This window comes from Cinclus cinclus, chromosome 6, assembly GCF_963662255.1.
Source record: "Cinclus cinclus chromosome 6, bCinCin1.1, whole genome shotgun sequence".
Lineage (NCBI taxonomy): Eukaryota > Metazoa > Chordata > Aves > Passeriformes > Cinclidae > Cinclus > Cinclus cinclus.
Genome location: NC_085051.1, coordinates 60843164 through 60862988, shown reverse-complemented (window position 1 = coordinate 60862988; position 19825 = coordinate 60843164). Strand labels below are relative to the sequence as shown.

Genomic DNA, 19825 nt, shown 5'->3' with positions numbered 1-19825 from the left:
TTCACCCCTCCTCTCCTCTTCCTGCCCTGCCCCTCTCCCCTCCGCCGGCAAGCGCCGCTCCGGTCTGCGGGCAAGGTCCGTGCGCTCGGCCCCGGGGGCGGTGACGGCCCCGGCCGGGCCTTGACAGCGGCACCGCCTCCCCTGCTGCTGCCGCCGCCGCTCCGAATAACAGCTCCCTTTTCCCTTCTCCCGTCTGCAAGAAGGTGATGATGGCGTTGGGGACGCTCCTGAGGAAGCCGCCGCTGCCGCCGGGTAGTTGTAGAGCCTTCTGGGGATGGCTGAATGCCGTGTTCAACAAGTAAGAGTGAGTCGCTGGTTCATAATTAGCTGTCAGATCCCTCAAGTTCTCTGCGCGGTTTGTGAGCAGCCAAGCCCTTGCGCTGCAGAAGATGTTTTCTGTCACGGAGGCTCCTCTTTCTGCCCAGATTACGCGTTGGTTGTTGGCAAGGGGTCATTCCGTATCTGCTCGCCATCCCCGAGCTGTGGCCTTGCAGAGGAAGGTGTGTGCTCTGCCCCTTCCCTGGAGTGGCCATATGGATCCCGTCCCTAAATCCTGGTCTTCTTTGACCCCAAAACTCAACCAGTAGCACAGTTTTCTTTCCTTACAGACATAGAAGGAGACAGAGCTAAATCCAGTTGTATTTGTGTTGTTTGTTTTTTTTTTTTTTTTTTACCAAAAAGCATTTGCCACTTAAGTTAAAAAAATCTTACGCCAGACTAAGCACCGCACAACCCAAAAATTACCCGTAAACCATTTCCAGTAAATCCTAAATCCCATGCCTCCTTCTCTGACCATGCACAAAACCAGGTATTTGCTGTGGAACATTGTTGTTGTAAATCTATATTATATTATTGGCTTTTTGCAAATATTAAAATGAATGTTATATGCACAATGTTGGAAAACTTTGCTGTATGAATGTAGTTTCTTTTAGTTCTGTTATTAACAAAACTTAGAAATAGTAGTGTGATAAATATATTTTTCTTGGACTACAACAAGGGGGTGTAAAAAGCTTTTGTTCATGTAACTAACTCAAAGAATGGTAAGAAGATAATCAGGAAATTTTTTCACATTCTTGGATTATCCTGTCTGGATGAAAATAACCAGAAGTCCAGTGAAGGAATTTATTGATCAGGGAGTAGGCACACACCAAAAAAAAAAAAAGAGATTCGCAGGTTGGGGGGGTGGGATTTTGAATACTGCATAAAGGTCTATGAATATGCAACATGCTGATGCATTTTAGGAAGTGTTTTCTGAGTTCGTGAGTGCTCTTGGCTGAATGCCAAGCACGTGAGAACCTTTCGCTTTATTGTCTTTGCCTCCTCTTTGTCTTTTTTTAATTATTTTTTTTTTAAAATTAAACCTTTTAAATAAATTTCCCGGAAGAGTGAACCTGGTGGGGGTTTTTTTGTTTGTTTGTTTGTTTTGGTTTTTTTTTTCCCTCACATAATCCATGGGCCGATTCCATGGCTGTGGGTGCTCTCTCTGTGTCCTGCAGGGTGGACCACGAGCGGATCCGAGCCGTGGGCCCCGACCGGGCGGCCTCGGAGTGGCTGCTGCGCTGCGGGGCCCTGGTCCGGTACCAGGGCTCGCCCAGGTGGCAGCAGGACTACAATGGGCTCCCCACGGGCCCCCTGGGCAAGTACAAGATCGAAGCCATCAACGCCACCGACTCCTGCATCATGTACAGAGGATTTGACTATCTGGGTAATGTAAACACACGGTGGGGGGGGGGGGGGATGTTGTTCTTCGAGGGTTTTGTTTTAATCGCATCAGAATGTGAATAATGGTGATGTTTTCTCCTTCTTTAGCAAGATATTTGTGGTTTTTCTCCCCCTCTAGAAGTATTTATCAGTCCCTAAGGTTTTGCTAGAGGTGTGCTATGAAGTGGAAAGACACTGGGAACTTTTACTAAGGAAGTGCCACAAATTTCAATTAGTTCGTAGCAAAAAGCACTATAAATACTATTTTTCTTCTGCACTAAGGGATTATTTTGGTGTCTCTGAAGTCATAATTCTGCTCATTCTCCAGGCATTTGTGACATAAAAAGCATGCTCTCTTTAAATTTCTTAGAAATAAGAGATTAAACAAGTATTTCAGGTGGTCTTTAAATAACAGGAACCACAGTGGGATCAGGCTGTTTTATTTTTTCACAGCAAGGGACCCTGAATTCCTGGCATTAGCACTTTCTTATGTCAGAGTCATTGTTTATTACCCAAAATCGTGTAGGCTTTTTGTTGCTCGCCCATTTCAAAGCTCTTGAAATCTTACCAAAACGATTCAAACCCCGAGATTTTCCTAAATCTGAAGCACCACAAAGAAACTTTGGAGATGGATTTGCATGTTACAGCCCCACTGTATAAAGGCATGTGTTTGTTGCTGGGTGGTTTTGGGGGCAGTTATTAAATTGAGAACTTAACAACCAGCACAGGCTGCTCCTGGAATTCTGAAGCAAATGCTCCCTTTTGCCTTTGCAGATGGCCTGGAGCACGTCACGGATATCAGGCTGGAGAAGTGCATGTACATCCAGGACGAGTGTCTGCAGAGGCTCAGCGAGACCAGCAACCTCCAGAAGAGTCTGCAGCAGCTGAAGATCATTTCCTGTGGGAATGTCACAGACAAAGGCATCCTTGCACTCCACAAGCTGACGTGAGGCACTGAGTGCTTCCACAGCACCCTGCTCCAGGCTCTGTGGGACTGTGCTGGCTACAGGAGCTGGGCTCTCGCTGCTCCAGGGCTGCTTCAAGCCTGTAGGGCTCTGGGGTGCCTGGGTTGGGCTCCAGGATAAGGAATGATCAGCTTGGCTTCTGTCCCTGACCCCTCTCCTGCAGCAGCTCTGCAGGGCAGGGTTTGAGTGTGTCCTGTAGCTTTTAGTGCTTCCTCCACCTCACAGCTTCCTGTCACCCTCTCATGCTTTTTGTAAGGCCTGGGTGCTCAGGAATGGGATACAGTTGGATAGTGCAGCTAAAAACCCCAAGCACTCACTTCAGAAACAAACTTCCAGTAGAACCAGTCACCATTTAAAATACTCAAAATAGTTGCAGTAGAATAATTTCTCCAATTCATTAGTAGTTACCCATTTTCTTTTTAAATATTTACAGGAACCTGGAATATTTGTATCTGAGTGACCTCCCTGGGATCAAAGAGAAAGAAACAACCTTCCGTGTCCTTCAGCAGGCGCTGCCCAACCTGGAGCTGGAGCTGGATTTGGAATAAACTCAGCAGCACGTAACTGAGATGTGGTTTCCTAGGATTTATCTTACATTGCATACATGATGCAGACACAGCTGTATTTCCAGTATGGAAGTAAGCCCAGCTCTCCCAGTCCAGCCTCAAGGGTGTACGTGACCTTTTAAGAAATCACGCAGTTAAGTTTTATTAAGCCAAAACTCAACAGCAGCCAAAGCAGGCCTGTGCACGTAGGCATCTGTTTGCTGTTTTTCTAGGAAGCTCTGAATACCTCAGGTAGAAGTTTGCAGTATTTATTGCCCAGAAACCAAGTGGCAGTGGGGATGTTGGGGTGGTTGGTGTTGGTGCTGTTCCCTCTGGGAGAATCTTGCCCAGTTGGTGTGTGCTGACTTAATAAAAGAGGTTCTGGGTCTTCTTTGTGTTCTTTACACTTGGAGTTTTGTCTGGTTTCACGATCTGCAGGCAGGCAGGGTCACCCCCTCAGGAGCACTGAGCTCTTGGACACAGCCTTGAGCACCTTTTTGCTGTGTGCTGCCATGGACCACAGCACTTCTGTGCAGTTCTGGAGTTGCATACTCATCCCTCCTGATAAATAAAAGTCATTGAGAACTGTTGAGGTTGGAAAAGTCCTCTGAGATCATGGGAGTCCAAATGTTCCCCAAGCACTGCCAAGGCCACCACTGCCCCATGTCCCCAAGTGCCACATCCACAGGGCTTTTAAATCCCTCCAGGGCTGGTGAGTCCAGCAGTGCCCTGGGCAGCTGTGCCAGGGCTGGACAAACCTTTCCAGGAAGGAATTTTCCCTAATATCCAATTTAAACCTCCCCTGGCCCAGCCTGAGGCCGTTCCCTCTGCTCCTGTCCCTGTTCCCTGGAGCAGATCCCAAATCCCCCCCGGCTGTCCCCTCCTGTCAGGGAGTTGTGCAGAGCCACAAGGTCCCCCCTGAGCCTCCTTTTCTCCAGGCTCAGCCCCTTCCCAGCTCCCTCAGCCTCTTCTCATGCTTCCAGACCATTCCCAGCTCCATTCCCTTCCCTGGACATGCTCCAGCACCTCAATCCCTTCATTGTAAGAGACTCCAACCTGTCCCCAGGATTGGAGGTGGGTGCCAGCACAGAGGGAATGGCTCATCCTCGGGGAGAACACAGCATTTTCAGTCAAATCCTTGTTTTTGGGGATAGGGAAGGGCAGAGGGCAGTGACTCCAAGCAGTCAGATGCAGAGATAGTTTTCCATGTGTAAGGAAACAGAAGGGCAACAGGCACACACAGGATGTGGCCTCTGCCCCACTGAAAGGGCTTCTGCTGTTGGGGAACACAAAATGTACTGGCAAAACATTTTTGCTCTAAGTGCCAGTACTTTCTTGCCCAGTAATAAAGCTTTATATAGTAAAATACCTCCAGTAAACTGGAAAAAGAAGCTACATTTCTTTTATTCAAAATCAACACACTACTATGATAACTGAGATTCCACAAACCCCAGTCGTTCTAATACAAACACTTGGGTAGAATTCCTACCTGTGTCTGGCCAATGTTATAAATTACATTCACAATTAGTTTTGATAAAAATATTTTTGTAACTACAAGCAAGTGCCCTCACTCTTGTCAGAAGCAGAATTCAAGGCTGAAGCTTGCAGGAGAAGCTCTGGAAAGACTAAAGGAACAACAGGGATAGTGCTGCTCTGTTGTGCTGGGCACGGTGCCTGTTGAGCCTGTGAAGTCACCAGCAGCCCCTTGAAACCTTTGAGCTCTGTAAGGGCAGGAGCTCTGGAGCTGCGAGCAGCCCGGGCTGCACCAACACCACACCTCTCCCCCCCTTCAGCAGCACAGCCACAGCTCCTCACACAGCAGGAGGGACTCGTGGATTTGGCAAGGTCGAGCTCTCCTGCCAAGTCTGAAATGCAGGGCACAGATAGGCCAGAGTTTTAAATTTCACACTGTAAGCACTGGCTTGGGGTAATCCTGAACCAGGAGGCACTCGGGAATTAAAGCAGAATGTGTTTGCCTTTGTACACAGAACACTAAGATGAGCTGGAGTTCTTTCTGCATCACTTCCTCTCCACCAGTGACCCAGAGTAGAGGACAGACTACTCTGTACGTGCCATAACTTGCAGTAGTTTAGTTTTCCACTGCATATCCTCCATTTAAGAATCCTGGGTGACTTCCAACAACTGAGTTTTGATCTGCCACCTGGTCAGATGTTTGGGAAGTGGTACTTTGATTTCCTTGTCTTGCAGCAGTTCTTCTTGCTGTCCAAAGCTGGGAGAACATTGCTGCAGGTCAGCTGAGGCAAGTGCTGTAACTAAAGGAGAAGTTACACTATGTACATTTGTTTGGAATGGGAATAAAGCACACATGGAATCAATTTTCACGTGGAATATGAGCTATAAAATTATTCCTACTGTAATCCTGTACTTTCCAACTAAGATTCTGGGATTTGATGACTGGACTACAACTAGAACAACTCATTAAAGGATTCCATTAGGCAAGAACAATATCCCAGACCGTAGAAATAGAAGAGGCCAAGTGGTTTGACCCAGGAATTGACACCCTGCAGCAGTTCTCCACCCCATCCATGGCAGTGTTAGAGCTGCCATGGGGAATGTGGCTCACGGGAATGAAGAGCTGTGGAATGAGCTGCATTGTGAGGCTGGATTTGGGGACTTGGGATGGAGTCTGGAAAAGCCAGAGCAGCAGGGAGACATTTGCTTGGCAGCTCCAGCTGCAGAAACACCCAGGGTGTGGAGTAACGTGTGGAACTGAGCGTGGGATCACGTCCCATCAGCAGTTCCAAACACAAGTGGTGTTTATTCCATCTCTATAATTCAGGATTAAAAAGCACCAGAGTATTCAAAATTAAACCAGTCATGCGAGTGTGTCCAGTTTGTCCAGCCCTCCTGCTGCTCTTGGTCAGGAATGCACATTCCTGGATGAACCTTACCGTGCACAGGGCTGTGTTGTTTATCCCCCAGTGCAAAATCCAGTTTGTATGGAGTTACTTGTTAGCCAGGGGAGGTTTGTTTTCCCCTCAGGATAAAACCAAGACCTGCCCAACACCCTCACCTGCCAGCACAGCCCACCCTGGGAGCCAACAAAAGAAGAGCCCCTCCTTAGGCACAGAATATGAAATACCACAGAAAGCTTACCCCAGGCACGTGCTTCCGAGTCAGCCTGGCTGGTTTCCGAGGGCTCTTCCCATGTCCTTTGCCCAGCTCTGCTGCCTCCCTAAAGCTGTCAAAATAGGGGTGCTGCAGCAGCTGCTCACAGCTCTGCCTCTCTGCAGGGTCCATCCGAAGGCAGCCCTTACAAAAGATGGGAGGATCACACAAAGCACCCCTGACACAGCCCTGCACAGATCCAGCTGCTCCCCACAGCCAATGAGTGTTCCCACAGGTACACGTGTCAATACTTTTAATGGATTCTAAGAGTGGCTTTTCAGAGTCAGCACGAAGCTTGAGGAGCAGCTAGTTATCCAACAGTTACAAAAATTAATCATAGAATGGTTTGGGTTGGAAGGGACTTTAAACACCATCATGTTCCAACCCTCTGTCATGGGCAGGGAAACCTTCCACTGTCCCAGGTTGCTCCAAGCCCCATCCAACCTGGCCTTGGACACTTCCAGAGATGGAGAGTTCACAACTGCAGTAGGAATTGTGGCTTAAGGAACAGCTGCAATCACATAGGGCAGCAAACCCAGATCTATTTTTCAATGAATCTTAGTCCCAGACTCTCACACCAGATGATTTGTTTATCCCAGTGCAGGGCCTCTCCACAAGCTGGAGTTTCCTTACCTTCATGAGAGCCAGTGCAGAGTATGAAATGTTGGGGAATTTCATTTCCAGTGGTTCCTGCAGTGGGAAAAAAAAAAACAAACAAAAAAAACCAGTGAATGGACTCATATTAGCAAACTTTCCATTCATCAGGGTACCAAGACCCAGCTTTCCACAGGAACATGACCCATTCTGCACAAAAAGCCTCCATCACTCCATGTGCTCAGAGGCCTGGCAGCACTGAGGATGTGCCACCAGAAATGGAGAAAAGCAGCAGAGGTTAATCACTCTTTACCTGCTTTTACACAGGCTACAAGTTAAAATGTCATGAGAGGTTCAGCCCCCTCCAAATAATATTCTGGTGTACACTGGGAAAGTAGAGGACAAAGCTTTTGGACAGGGAAAAATCACTGCACAGCAAAGGACTGGGCAGGGCTGGGAAGGGAGGGAAGTGCAGCTGGAGGCAGCTCTTACCATGCTCTCTGGGTCTGGAATTCTTACCCCACTGAAGAAATGGTTGGTGCTGAACACTTGCTGGTGCCTGGGAATGAGATCCCCTTCGACCAAGAATTAAAAATAAAATTAAAAAAAAAAATTGGAGTAATTTGCTTAATTTTACAGTGCCTGCATAGAACATGGCTGTATCCTCTAACAAGGCTGATGGAACCCAAGACCATGTCTGAAGAGAGGGAATATCACCAAGTGAGCCAGGGCAACGTTCTCTTGTTATAATTAATGTCCATTTTGGCTGTCAGTCACCCCATACCCATGTGACTGCACTGAAGAAAAGGCAGGGCCAGAAGTGTTCCAGCTTCAGGAAAATTTAACTCCTTTTGGGTGAAATTCTCTTTGGACACTCCTGAGGGTACTGTGTAAGAAAGATCTGGAACACAGCCCCAACTGAACCTGCTGTAGCTTTTCCCCAATGCAGTGTTTTTAAAGCTTAGAGCAGCCCAGAGCGAGGAAAATGTTAAAATCAAATCCACAGCAAAGGAGGCAGTACAATGCCAACCCCATAATAGCACAGCTTCAGTCAAGGAGCCTTGCTGTGTGAGCACTGCCTCACTCCAGCACCTGGATCCAGCAATCAATGGGAATCTCCTCTGGCTGAAACCCTATCATTAAAAATAAATTATAACTGCCTAACACTGGCATTAATGAATTCTGGAGGATGAAGCAATCAGCGATGAATTATTTTTCCAGCTAAGGAGCTTATCTGTTTAAAGCCATTAGTCACCTTTGTAGTTTTATAAACTGCTCAGTTAAAATTACAACTCTCTGTTCATTCCAACAAATTTCAGTTAAAAGTGGAGGGTTGTTTGTTGTCACCCAAGGAATCAGATGTTACACACCAAAATGGAAAAAAAACAATGGGACTGGATTAGTTTAAGTGTTATGGGGGATAACGTCTCTTTTTTTTAAACAAATAAATACAGACTGGCTCCTAAATTCATTGATGAACAACAAGAAACACGTGGAACAGACGAGCTGTGATGTTCACACTCCCCTTCCCAGGCACACAGCACTGACAACACTTCTGAGACCTCCAAAGCTGGGATGAATCAAATCCAGCTGCTCAGGGACCACTTTGCTTGGTACCAAACCCAGAAAAACACCTGGCTCTTTTAAACCTTTATGCAAAACACTCCTGGTCCTTTCTGATACTGGCACCTCATGTTTTTGTTTATGTGGAGACAGCTGAAGTCGCTGTGCTCCCTCACCCCAGCAGTCGCTGAGCCACTCCAAGGGACCAGGAAGGGAACCCAGTGGTCACCAAGCACATCCCACATCTTTCCCAACCTGCCCTGCACCAGACCCAGCTTCCCCAGAGCCACCACTGCTAAGGAGAGCGGAGGGATGGTGCCAGGCAGTCTGCACGCAACGATCCCAATTCTCAGCCTGGTCCACTGGCAGCCTGTTAGCACACGTACATCAACGCCAGGAAAACCCATCTCCTTCTGAAGGACAAGAAGCCCTCAAATAAAGCGGCACCTTCTAAAGAGAGACATCAGCAGGGCAAATTCCCCCGCTGGCTGCTCCAGGAGGGGAAGCTCCAGCGCTGCCGGGGCGTGGCTGCAGGGACACTCACCCAGGGTTCTGCGGATGAGGTACAGCTGGTCCGCGTCCGACCTGCCCGGCCACAGGGGCACCCCCGAGAGCAGCTCGGCGAACACGCAGCCGATGGCCCACACGTCCACGGGAGGACCGTACTGCGTGTCCCCAACCAGCAGCTCCGGGGAGCGGTACCACCTGGTGGCCACGTAGTCCGTGTAGTAGTCACTGGGACCAGCTGGGGACACGAACAGGAACGTGGCATCAGAGCGATGCAGAGGAGCCATCGTTACATTTTGGGGCACCTCCCGGGCAGGCCAGAGCTGCAGGAGCAGGGTGAGTCAGTGGCCACCAGCAGAACCCAACTCTGGAAACGCTCAGGATCTGGTAAAACTCAAGACCGTGTTTTCCTCCAAATGAAAATGTGCAGAGCTCCACAGCAGGGCTCTGCAGCAGCCAGTGGGCAGTTCTCAGGGCCCATGTGATTTGTCTGTAAAGGAGCTAAAAAAAACCAAACCCAGATTGGGGGTTTATTTACAACGGAAAATGTGAAGCCATTGTTTGCAGAGGCAGCCAGAGGGGCTCTTCCTGCCAGGGAACTCCAGCTGTGTCTCCAGCACTGAATAAACAAGGGCTGGGCAGCCTCGAGATGCCCAAGGCCAACTTCCATGTCCCAGTGCCAGCACCCCCAGCAGGGAGCTCTGCTTGTTTACAGATGTCACTGCTGTGTCTGGGCTCTCTCCCCTCAAGGTTTAGGAATTCCTACCCAGCCTTCAGCAGAGCTCCCCTAGGAAAACACACAGCCTTTTATACAGGGGGAACTGCAGTGGGTCACAGACAAGGGGGGGGGGCTGGAATGGATCATCAAGAGTCAGCACTCACTCAGTATTCGAGCAAATCCAAAGTCACAGAGTTTGATGACCGAGTGCTTTGTTATCAGGATGTTCTCTGGCTTTACATCCCGGTGGATGCACTGGAAGAAGGAAAAAAAAAAAAAGCAAGGTTAGAAGTATTGAACCCAGCCCTCAGATAAATTCAGCCACATCCCCTCACACATTGTGCCAGGCAGTTATTCCTGCTAAAATTTCTGAGCAGCAGGACAATGATCTGTCCATAAGCTGTGTCCAGCTTTGGGACCCTCCACAGAGGGAAGATATGACTCCAGTGAAGGGCCACTGAAATTTAAGGGACTGGGGTGTCTGACATCCAAGGAGATGATGAGGGAGCTGGGACTATCAGGAAAAGGCTCCAGGTGAAACTCTTCAGTGTGCATTAAATACCTGATGGGAAGGAGTAAAGGAGACTGAGCCAGGTTGTTCTTGGTGGTGCAGTGAAAGGACACAGACCATGGGCACAAACTGAACACACAGGAAATTCCAATTAAACCTAAGCAATTTTTTTTTTTTTTTTTACTGAGGGTATGGCCAGACACCCAAACAGATTGTCCAGAGAGTCTGTGAGCCTCCAGCCTTGGAGATACTGAAATCCTGACTGGAAAAGTTTCTGAACAGTTTGTTCTAGCTGATCCAGGGTGACTGTAAGGGTTGGATGAGAAGCTCTCCAGAGGCCCCTTCCAGCATCAGCAATTCTGTGATTCTTTGGAGGTGACCTTGTCCTTTGCAACAACTGAATTTGGGCTTGGCAAAGAATTTCTGCTGATCAAACTAACAAAAGCCTTTATTTATTTTGCTCTACTCAACTCACTGGGGTCTCATTCATGTTGTCCCTCTGCCATCATCACCTCAGAGCAAACACCTTGGACTTTGCTTGCCAAGTTGGTGATAAAATTATTGTGCCTCCTCCTGAGGACTGAAATGCTCTTATTAAACCACTGTCATGGAGTTCCAAAAAGGCCAGCTGCATGTATCTTAGCATGACAATGGGGAAAATTCCACAGAGGGAAAAAAAACTAACCCTCAACAAACCTCATTACCTGTGATCTACAGCAGGTCAGGCTGCAGCATCTCATTGTTCCCTCTGCTCTCAAAACTCCATTAAATCTTCCAGACTGAGCAGGGGAACAGAAAAAAGATGCACACCAACAAATCTTGGAAGCAGGAGAGATCTGTGGCCAAGTTCCTGTGGCTCAACTGGACATAGTTCTCTCAGCGAAGACAAAACACCCATTCCAGGGCCATCTCCTGCCCCACTCTTACATCTCAAATGTTGGCAGATGAACAAAAACAAAGGCAATTAGAGCCAAGTTTGCCCAAAGAGCTTCACCAAAAGGTTTCTTCTTCTTCCCTGCTTCTTAAAATGTTCCCACTGAATTATCTGTCACGCATACAACTCGTGTTTCCCTCCAGAGAGCAGAGGAGGGGTTGTAAAATGGGTTTACTGTGTCTAAGTTTTGAAATCTTTTCACTGGTGCCATGATTCAACCCCATGCCAGTCATCTGAAGGACTTTCTGTGAAATCAGCAGCAGTTTGCTCAGGTCCCAGCTGATGAGCTGGTAAGGCAGGTTCCTGAAGGTCAGCAGTAGTACAGGGCACAGGGAATTGCACAAGGATCATTCCCATTCCTCCTGGAAGCTTCTCTAAGGTCATTAGAGCAAATCATTCCCTGACAGCCAAGCCAAGGGACCTGTGTGACAGTGAAGGCAAGTGGTGTGGCTATACACCAACATTTCAGATGTATCTCCTGTTGAAAACAGGAGATTCCATCTGACTCCATCCCATGAACGCTCTGGAATCAGGAAAATGCCAACAGAATCCCCCTCTCTCCTCCAAGGACACGTGGCAGCAATTCTTAGTGCAGGTCAGGGGACTCACATTGTGTTTATGGCAGAAGTTCACAGCCTGCAGGGTCTGCCAGGTTATGCTCTTCACCAGGTACTCTGGAACCCTGTTGGAAAAACCAGAGTTTTATTTTGGCCAATAAATTCGCTATTTCCGGGGAAACGAGTGCTCACGTTGTACAGGGATCTCTGAGCAAAACCATCAGGGAAGTCAGGAAACACCCCCAAAGCCAGTCAGTGCAAACAAGACATGAGGATTTATGTCTGGTACCACTGTCAGAGCCAGCATGGGCTGCCACTGTGACCACACGGCAGAGTGTGTGAGTATCAGATCCTGCCCTGCCCTGTGTCCATGATTCCTGGCCATCCTGAAATGCCAGCAGAAACTTGTGTCTCAGCAGCTCTCAGGGCTGGAAGTGCTGGAGTATCCATGGGATAGATACATGGAATGCTGCCATGGCACTGATTGTTCAGAGTGGAGACGTGAAAAATGGGCCACGGAAAGGTGCTCAGACAAGAGTTTGGATCCCTCTCCTTCCCTCCCACGGCTGGCAAACACTTTCCAGCACCCTTTCCTTTCTTTCAGTTACTGGGCAACAGCTCTTGAACTTCCTTGGCTGTCTGCAATGATCTTCAACAACCCCAGGAAAGGCAGAGGTGACAATCTTGGCATTTTCGAACTCAAACACAATTTTATTTCACATGTTTAATGCTGAAAAGCTTCTGATTCATAATAAAGAAGAAAACTAACAAAAAATAAACCAAAACATTGCGAGCCTGAGTTTTTCTTTCAAGCTTGGCTCTCACTTTCTGCTGTCAGTGGGTCAGTGACACTCTGCTGACACTGTGAGTAGAGATTCCTTCCAGAAACATCCCAGAATGATGGGAGTGCTGCTCTGACAGCTTGAAACGAGCTGGAATCAGCATGTGCCCACCCACCTGAACCTGACCACAAAAGACTTGGCCACCTGCCCTAGTGAAGCTGAAAAGCAAAGCATGCAGCCAGCTGCTCCGTGTTCTTTCACACTGGAGTTGTTCTGATGAACAGTCAGCAAATGGGAAGCATTTCCTTCAAAGAGAGTTATCCATCCCCTCTTCAGATTCCAGGTGAACCGCTTCAAAGTGGGGTGGCAGCTCACAAAGCCAAGTTCCATCAGCATGAGAAAGGGAGTAAATAACAAGCTATTGTTTACTCAATCCCCATCAGTCTCCCGCAGGCAATTCACAGCCCCAGGCCTATGAAGTGATTTATGGACTTCACCTTAGCATTTCCACAGCTCCGAGGTACCGTGGATAATTAGGGACAGCGGGAGTGGCACTTACAAGGCGTGGACAGAACACACGCTGTGTGGAGCTCACACTCGGTGCAAGCACCTGTTTGAAGAGCAGATTTGCAGAGAGGTGCAGGCACAGCTCTTAGGAACTACTCACCCTGAAGGGCTGAAAGTGTTCACAGGTGTAGATGTGGCACCTGGGGACAACGTTTTAGTGATGAACATGGCAGTGCTGCATTAACAATTGGACTCCATGGTCTCAGAAGGCTTTTCCAACCTAAATGATTCTGCAAGTCCCTGACTGTGTATTTGGGTGCCCACAGCGATGGGAGCAGTGGAAGGAGCAGGACACAAGCTGCTCCCAAGCCCCGTGTTCTCTGCCCCCCCTGCCAGCCAGAGCTCTCCCAAGCGCTGGGCTGGGCGCTGCCGTCTCCGTGGTGATCGGGGCTGTGCGGGAGGGAACGCGGCTCCTACACCATTCCTGTGCCAAACCACGGTAACACAGACAGCCCCGATGTTATAAATACCTCTTATGGTATTGGCACTTCGCAAATATTGGGGTGGATACTCTATATGTGGTGTTAAAACGGCTTTTAATGTCCAGTTTTCTTTAGGAATAACATAAGCCGATAAAGCGTCTTTGTAGGAAGTGAAGTATTTGCTTAGTAAGATAACACCCAGTGAAAACACCTACTACTGATAGACCGACTGTCTGTAAAAATTAAAAAAACCACAGCCCGAATTAAGACTAATAATAAAAAAATATTAAAACCGCAGCAAACAACCACGCATGCTCTAAAAAGACAGACTCAAAAAGTAGCCATGTGAAACAGTTACTAAAATATGGAATGCAGTTTATAGAAAAGTATGAAAGTGAATGATAAGTCTATAAATATGCAACAGACTAATAAATTTAAGGAGTGTCCCCAAAACAGCAAATCTGCTCTTGGCTAAATGCCAAACACCGGGCCGTTATAACCTTTTACTTTAGTGTTTGTCTCTTATTGTCCTTTATTAAACCTTTTAAAATCTACCAAAAAAAAACCAAAAAAGTAAACCTCGTTTTTCACACCTGAGCGCTGGGCTGAGAAATCTCTCCTGTGATCAATGAAATCTCTCTGAAAAGCCACAGGGCAGCACCACGGACAGCCCGGGAGGTGGCAGGGGACAGGGGACACTCCCCTCTGAGTCACTCACTCACTCCCTCACCCTCGGGGGTGCTTGTCCAGCTCCTGCAGCACCGTGTGCTCGCAGTACTCGAACACCAGGTGCAGCCGCCGCTTCCTCCGGAACACCTCCAGCAGCTTCACCAGGTTCGGGTGTTTGAGTTGCTGCAACACACAGGGGGTGGGATGGTCAGGAGATGACACGGTGAAGGTGTGGGGCACACATTTTTTTCCTGCAGGGTCACACAGCTCTTTATTTTCAACAAGCATAGCTCAGCTACAGCTCAGCTTCTGTGTACTTATTTTGGGAGCTGACCTAAAGAGGTGGGCAACAAGCTCTTCCCAGTGTTCCATCCAACACTGCCCTCTGGCAGTGGGAAGCCATTTCCCCTTGTCCTGGGATATTGGGAAGCAATTCTTCCCTGTGAGGGCGGGCAGGCCCTGGCACAGGGTGCCCAAGCAGCTGTGGCTGCCCCTGGATCCCTGGAAGTGTCCAAGGCCAGGCTGGAAACTGGGGCTTGGAGCAGCCTGGGATAGTGGAAGGTGTCCCTGTCCCTTCCAACCCAAACCGTTCTGAGATTCTATGGTTTCAAGACTCTGCAAACTCTCACTCCACGTCCCTTGGCTCTTGGCCACAAAAATCCCTCTGTCTACAAGGTGTTTACTGGGCAGAAAAAATGATTTATCAGGCCCATAATTTTCTACCGATGAAACAATCTCACTCCATCTCTGACAAAAAGAAGTTACCTAAGCCAGGAAGTGCCTCAACAAACAAACAAACAAACAAAACTGTTACTATTTGCAGAGAAAAAGCTGAAAAGAGTCAAGCAGGTCTGCACTTGTTAAAGTCAACAGTGCCCCAACACAGATCCTGCTGTGCCTGGCTGTGGTGGCTTTGAATCCTTAAGGATGATGCAGTTCCCAGCTGCTTTACAAGAGACTTCTGCCATTATTATTTTCCTTTTCAGATGTTTACTATCACTTAAATATTAATGTAAATCTAGCATTGTTTACTGTATCATATAGCTACATGTCCTGTGTTTACTTTGGACAGGAGAAAAACGTAGGCTGCTTCTCCCCAAAATCTATCTGAATAATAATTACACTTTTTCCTAGATTACTGTTTTCCTAGGGTAGCAGGTGTACAAATCAGGAGCACCCTGGAAAAAGTGCATAGGGGACACTTCCCATTTCTTGGCACACAGAGCTGAGGGTACTGTGTGCCATCAGCCAGCAGCAAGTTTGTAACAAAGAAAATGATTTCTTTTTTTCATACAAGTTCCTAAAGCCTCAGGAAACTATGGAGACCAAATGAACACAGGAGTTCCAAGGAGATGGGACAGAGTCCCAGTAGTCTGCAGATGCATGAAGCCACAGGCACAGCCTTTGGCTGCAGAATCCTTGCCCAGAAGCTGGGAGTGTGAAAGGAAACCTTACCGATCCTCTCCCCCTTTCTGCTGGGTCTCTCCTCATTTCTGCATGCTGGATAGACCCGGGGTGCGACTCACTGCAGGTGCTCCTGCGCTTTTATTTCACCAGGAAAATAAAGCCAGAGGCTGCAGGAATAACTAATTTCTGTGTGAGGATGATCTCTCACAGAGAGGGTCAGGAAAGCATCAGCGGAGACAAGGCTCAGGGTTCTGCTGTTGCTTCCATATGGAATACCCGACCCTGCAAAGCCCCTGGCATTCAATCCACAGCTGCATCCTGCACACCTAGGGGCTCAGAAAGGGCGTTTTAAGGAGGAGCTGGGGCAGATTTATCAAGTGCAGAGCAGGGAGAGCCGTGTCCCCTGCCTGTCCCCTCCTCCTGCAGCCTAGCCTCGCTTTTTGCCCATGTGTTTTATACTGTTCTGGGGAATCTCCTGGACGCAGAGGGGTCCGTGACACACACCAAGGGCAGAGCTGTGCCCACATCAGCCAGGACATCGCTGACTCCACGGGGGACAGACAGAGCCTGGGCCAATCCCTCCGTGCAGGGAAATCCGCCGGCACCGGCGGCTGCTCATGGCCGTGCCTCAGCTCCCACCCGCTCCTGCCTGGGCTGGGCAGGATCCCCCGGCATCCCCATCCTCAGACAGGCAGCTCGGACATTCCCTGGCACCGGCTTCCTCCCGGAGGAACTGACTGACCCGGGCCCTCCATGGTGCTCCTTCACACCCGAGTCTTGGCTTCCCCCCTCACGACACCCCAGCACCTCACGCCTCGTCTCTTCATGGCTGCCCCCACGCTCCGTCCCCTCAAGACACTCTGTCCCCTCATGGCTGTCCTCACACCCTGTCCCCTCACGATGTCCCTTCACGGTTGTCCTCACACCCTGTCCCCTCACGACTGTCCCCGGCCGCTCCCTCAGGGCTCGCCATGGCGGGCACAGCCCGAGTCGGCAGCCGGCTCCGTCCCGCCGCCGCCCACCTTGAGCATGCGGATCTCCCTCAGGGCGATCTTCCGGATCACCGGGTCCTCCTCGGACTCCAGGAACTTCTTGATGGCCACAATCTGACCCGTGTCCTTGTTGCGGCACTTGAAGACGACGCCGTAGGAGCCCTCCCCGACCTTGCCCAGTTTCTCGTAGCGCTCCATGGCCGGCGGGCCCCGCCGCCGCCTCAGCGCGGAGCCGGGGCCGGCCCCGGGCGGGAGGAACATCCCCGGCCCCGGGAACCGCCCCGGGGACACCGATACGGCCGGGGCGGTCCCGGGGGAAGGGAAGGAGGGAAGGAGGGAGGGAAGGAGAGCGGGCGATCCCCGTGGCAGCTGCCGGTGACTCCGCGCCTCACGATCCCCCCCGGGCTTCATGGCCCGCAGCGCCGCGTTCACGGAGTCACAGAACCGCTCATGGATTGGGTTGGAAGGGACCTTAAAATCCATCCAGCTCCAACCTCCCTGCACGATTATGTTGTCTTTGCCCTTCTCTCCAGAGGATCGCTAGGTTTGACTCCGTTTTCCTGCCGGGTTGGAAGGGGGAACATCCTTCCACAGGGTCTGCCAGCCTCAAGCAGCACCCGCACTTCCCTCTGGCACACGGAGGTTTCCCTGGAACATCTTCCAGAATCTCAGGTGTGTGTCACTGAACTGGCTCCTGCCAGCAGCCAGACCGTTCCTTCGGTCGAGCTTTTCCATCCCTATTCTCTTTCCTGGTGCACCCGTCCTGGGTCCCTGGATCCTCATCCCTCTCCTCCTCCCCTGACCAAGCTGGCCTTTTGTGGTGGTAATTGCTTTCAATATTAGATCTGAATGTTAAGTGTGGGCACCCCACTCCGTCTCATGCCTCCTCCCACCCCAATCCTTTCCTGAGGTGCTTCCCAACTCAGAAGATCCACTAATTATTTTTCTTCCCAAGCCACATTCATCAGGGATGTGCAGTTCTCACATTCCAGCCGCCAAGACTGACCCCCAGAGATAACAATCACCTGCAGAGGAGGAATATTGCTGTATATTTATTTATAAATAGAACTGCCAGTAACTGGCAGTTCTTTGTGTTGTCCAAAGGCACATTCGTGACATTTTTTTCCACCTCCTTTTCCCTCTACCTCAGCAGATCTGGGATACAGGTACAACACCCGAAGCACCAGCAGCACAGTGTGAGGACAAGGTGTGAACTGCTCCAGATCCTGCCGAGGTGTGTGTTCTCCTACTCTAAGCAGCCCTTTGAAGCCCACCAGCCTCTGCTCTCTTTCCAGGTACAAAGCAGCCAGCCTCTGCTTTTCCAGCCAAACTCCCGAGTGGTTCCTTGGTGCTCCCATCTGACTGGCAGGGAATAATTTGTCCCTGCTACTCTTTCTCCCTGCTGTGCTGTCCGTGGGAGCTGCTGCTGGCTCCCGGCAGTCTGCAGGACAGAGAACAGCGGTGCCCAGCCCTTCCCACAGCAGCCACAAAACCTGGAGACCGGCTGGATCCTCCCCACATCCCTCTGACAGGGTATTGTTCCCAGCGAGTCACCACGCCACGGATCAAACAAAGCAGTTTATTTGGCATAGACTGAACTGCAACAGAAATTCCCGTGGAACAAAGCCTGGTTACACAAACTGAACGAGTGCAGTTATGAGTCTCAGTTACACCTAACGACTAAACAAGGTAAAAAAACCCCACATTTCAGTCTCCCAGTCTTGTCCTTTCCATCCAGAGACACCGTGGCTCCCTGATGTCTTGTACCTTTCCTCTTCAAAGAGATGTCAGCACAATTCCTGCTGTATTTTTCACTTGCAAGGAATTTGGTTAGGAAATCCAAAGAGATTAATCCACAGACTGCTCTCCCCATGCTGTTTGTACTTCCAAGAGCTCTGGGAGCCTGTTTTAAGGCTTTCAAGTCAGGTACATGACCTCGTGCATCCAATAATTAAAATTTTGATAAATGTTGAGCGAGGAAGGAGGGGCTGAGCAAGCTTTTGCTTCATCACCCCCAAGCTCCCTCTGTTAGGCTTTCTCAAGCCGGGTTTAAATTCCACAAAAACAAAGATACAGACAACACCAGACTAAATTAAAACAGTCAAACACCAGTTATACTGATCAGAGTCACCAAGGCTGGTGGAACACACAAATTTGCTTTGTGGTACAGAATGAAGGCGAGGTTTTACACTAGGAAACAGCATCTTGCAGACCATGCCAAAAAATGCCACTGTCTATGAAACCAGCAGAAAGCATTTCACAACATGCCATCAGAAATGCTTCAACAGCTAAAAAAGATTTGATTAAATGAGGACTTTCCTAAGTTTATTCTTTATGATCCAGCAAAACACCAGCCATCGTGTCTAAGAAAAATACTTTCAGCTCGTTATTTCTGCATGACAGTGTCATGACCTAAGAGTTATTTACTCCAGTTATTCCCCATAAATAGTCAGATTTTATTTACAGGTTTCTCTAGTCTTTTAGAGATCTCCTTTAAGTGTTTTCAAAGATGAAGCTGAAATTACCTTCTGTAGTGAATGAGGTAAATTAAGAAGTGTTTGCTCTACAATATCTACACCTGGTGCTTCACTTCACCTTAACTTTTGTTTTAAAGACCAGGAGTGGCACCATTTGAGGTTAATCACCAGTCACTGTTACCTGTGGAGAATTAATTTCAATACTAGAGAACTCTGTTAAAAGACAAAAATCTCATGTCCTGCTTTTAATACTGCTGATCCAATTCCCGCTGAGGACCCCTAAAGCACCTTTTTCATGCTCTGTGGAGTGATTTGCAAATTTTGTATGTACACTTACTACTTATTAAGCTTTGACACAGTGTCAGAACTGAAAAGCTTGACTTGATTTGGATGTCAAGCCAGCAAGAATTAGTTTGGAATGACAGTGGCTAAAATGCTAAATGTGTGCAGGGCTGTTTTCCCCTCTGCACCTTCCCAGCTTGCAGCTGTCCTGAGTAACGAGACGTCCCTGAGCCATCACGTGGGCCCAGACAATTCCCTCTGTGTTAAATTATGGATCGTGGAGCCCGATGCTAACACAGCATCAAACCACTCCCAGCTGTCACACACCTCTCCTGCTCTGCTCAAATGACCTGGGAATTCCAGCCTCTTCTTCCTAGGCAGCAGATCTCAGGAGCTGAACAGGCATTTAATTAAAAAAAAACCCTTCAATTCCAATGTTTCTGAGCTGCTACTGCACCTGCCCGAGGAGTGTTCACATCAAAGCCAGCAGGGTAATGTGAGGT

General features: G+C 49.0%; 2 protein-coding genes across 4 annotated transcripts; one reads left to right on the top strand and one right to left on the bottom strand.

Annotated features, from left to right (window-relative positions):
- Positions 1 to 3: 3 nt before the first annotated feature.
- DMAC2L (distal membrane arm assembly component 2 like) lies at positions 4 to 3602 on the top strand. 2 transcript variants are annotated; one of them, XM_062495835.1, is made up of 5 exons: positions 4 to 75; positions 201 to 298; positions 1497 to 1705; positions 2476 to 2647; positions 3100 to 3602. In XM_062495835.1, exons 2-5 carry the CDS (start codon positions 207 to 209, stop codon positions 3212 to 3214), a joined length of 588 nt encoding a protein of 195 aa, XP_062351819.1. In that variant the 5' UTR covers positions 4 to 75; positions 201 to 206; the 3' UTR covers positions 3215 to 3602. The 2 variants fall into 2 exon arrangements, with proteins under 2 accessions (XP_062351819.1, XP_062351817.1); XM_062495833.1 differs by having other exon boundaries at positions 59 to 75; positions 204 to 298.
- A 1774-nt stretch (positions 3603 to 5376) lies between these two features.
- Positions 5377 to 16761, bottom strand: CDKL1 (cyclin dependent kinase like 1). Of its 2 annotated transcripts, XM_062495830.1 has the most exons (9): positions 16594 to 16761; positions 14226 to 14347; positions 11777 to 11849; positions 9887 to 9977; positions 9042 to 9242; positions 7427 to 7509; positions 6974 to 7030; positions 6329 to 6484; positions 5377 to 5484 (listed from the first exon to the last, which is right to left on the bottom strand). In XM_062495830.1, the coding sequence occupies exons 1-9, from the start codon at positions 16759 to 16761 to the stop codon at positions 5377 to 5379; spliced, it is 1059 nt and encodes a 352-aa protein (XP_062351814.1). The 2 variants fall into 2 exon arrangements, with proteins under 2 accessions (XP_062351814.1, XP_062351815.1); XM_062495831.1 differs by lacking the exon at positions 6329 to 6484.
- Positions 16762 to 19825: the final 3064 nt, after the last annotated feature.

Bases quoted from the DNA above. Each gene is read 5' to 3' on its own strand.
- DMAC2L (XM_062495835.1), top strand. From the start codon at position 207: ATGATGGCGTTGGGGACGCTCCTGAGGAAGCCGCCGCTGCCGCCGGGT. The intron at 299-1,496 runs GTAAGAGTGAGT...TGTGTCCTGCAG, and splicing joins CTGAATGCCGTGTTCAACAA to GGTGGACCACGAGCGGATCC. The intron at 2,648-3,099 runs GTGAGGCACTGA...AAATATTTACAG, and splicing joins CTTGCACTCCACAAGCTGAC to GAACCTGGAATATTTGTATC.
- CDKL1 (XM_062495830.1), bottom strand. From the start codon at position 16,761: ATGGAGCGCTACGAGAAACTGGGCAAGGTCGGGGAGGGCTCCTACGGC. The intron at 7,510-9,041 runs GTGAGTGTCCCT...TCTTGGTCGAAG, and splicing joins CCTCATCCGCAGAACCCTGG to GGGATCTCATTCCCAGGCAC. The intron at 6,485-6,973 runs GTAAGGAAACTC...ATCTTTTGTAAG, and splicing joins CTGCACTGGCTCTCATGAAG to GGCTGCCTTCGGATGGACCC.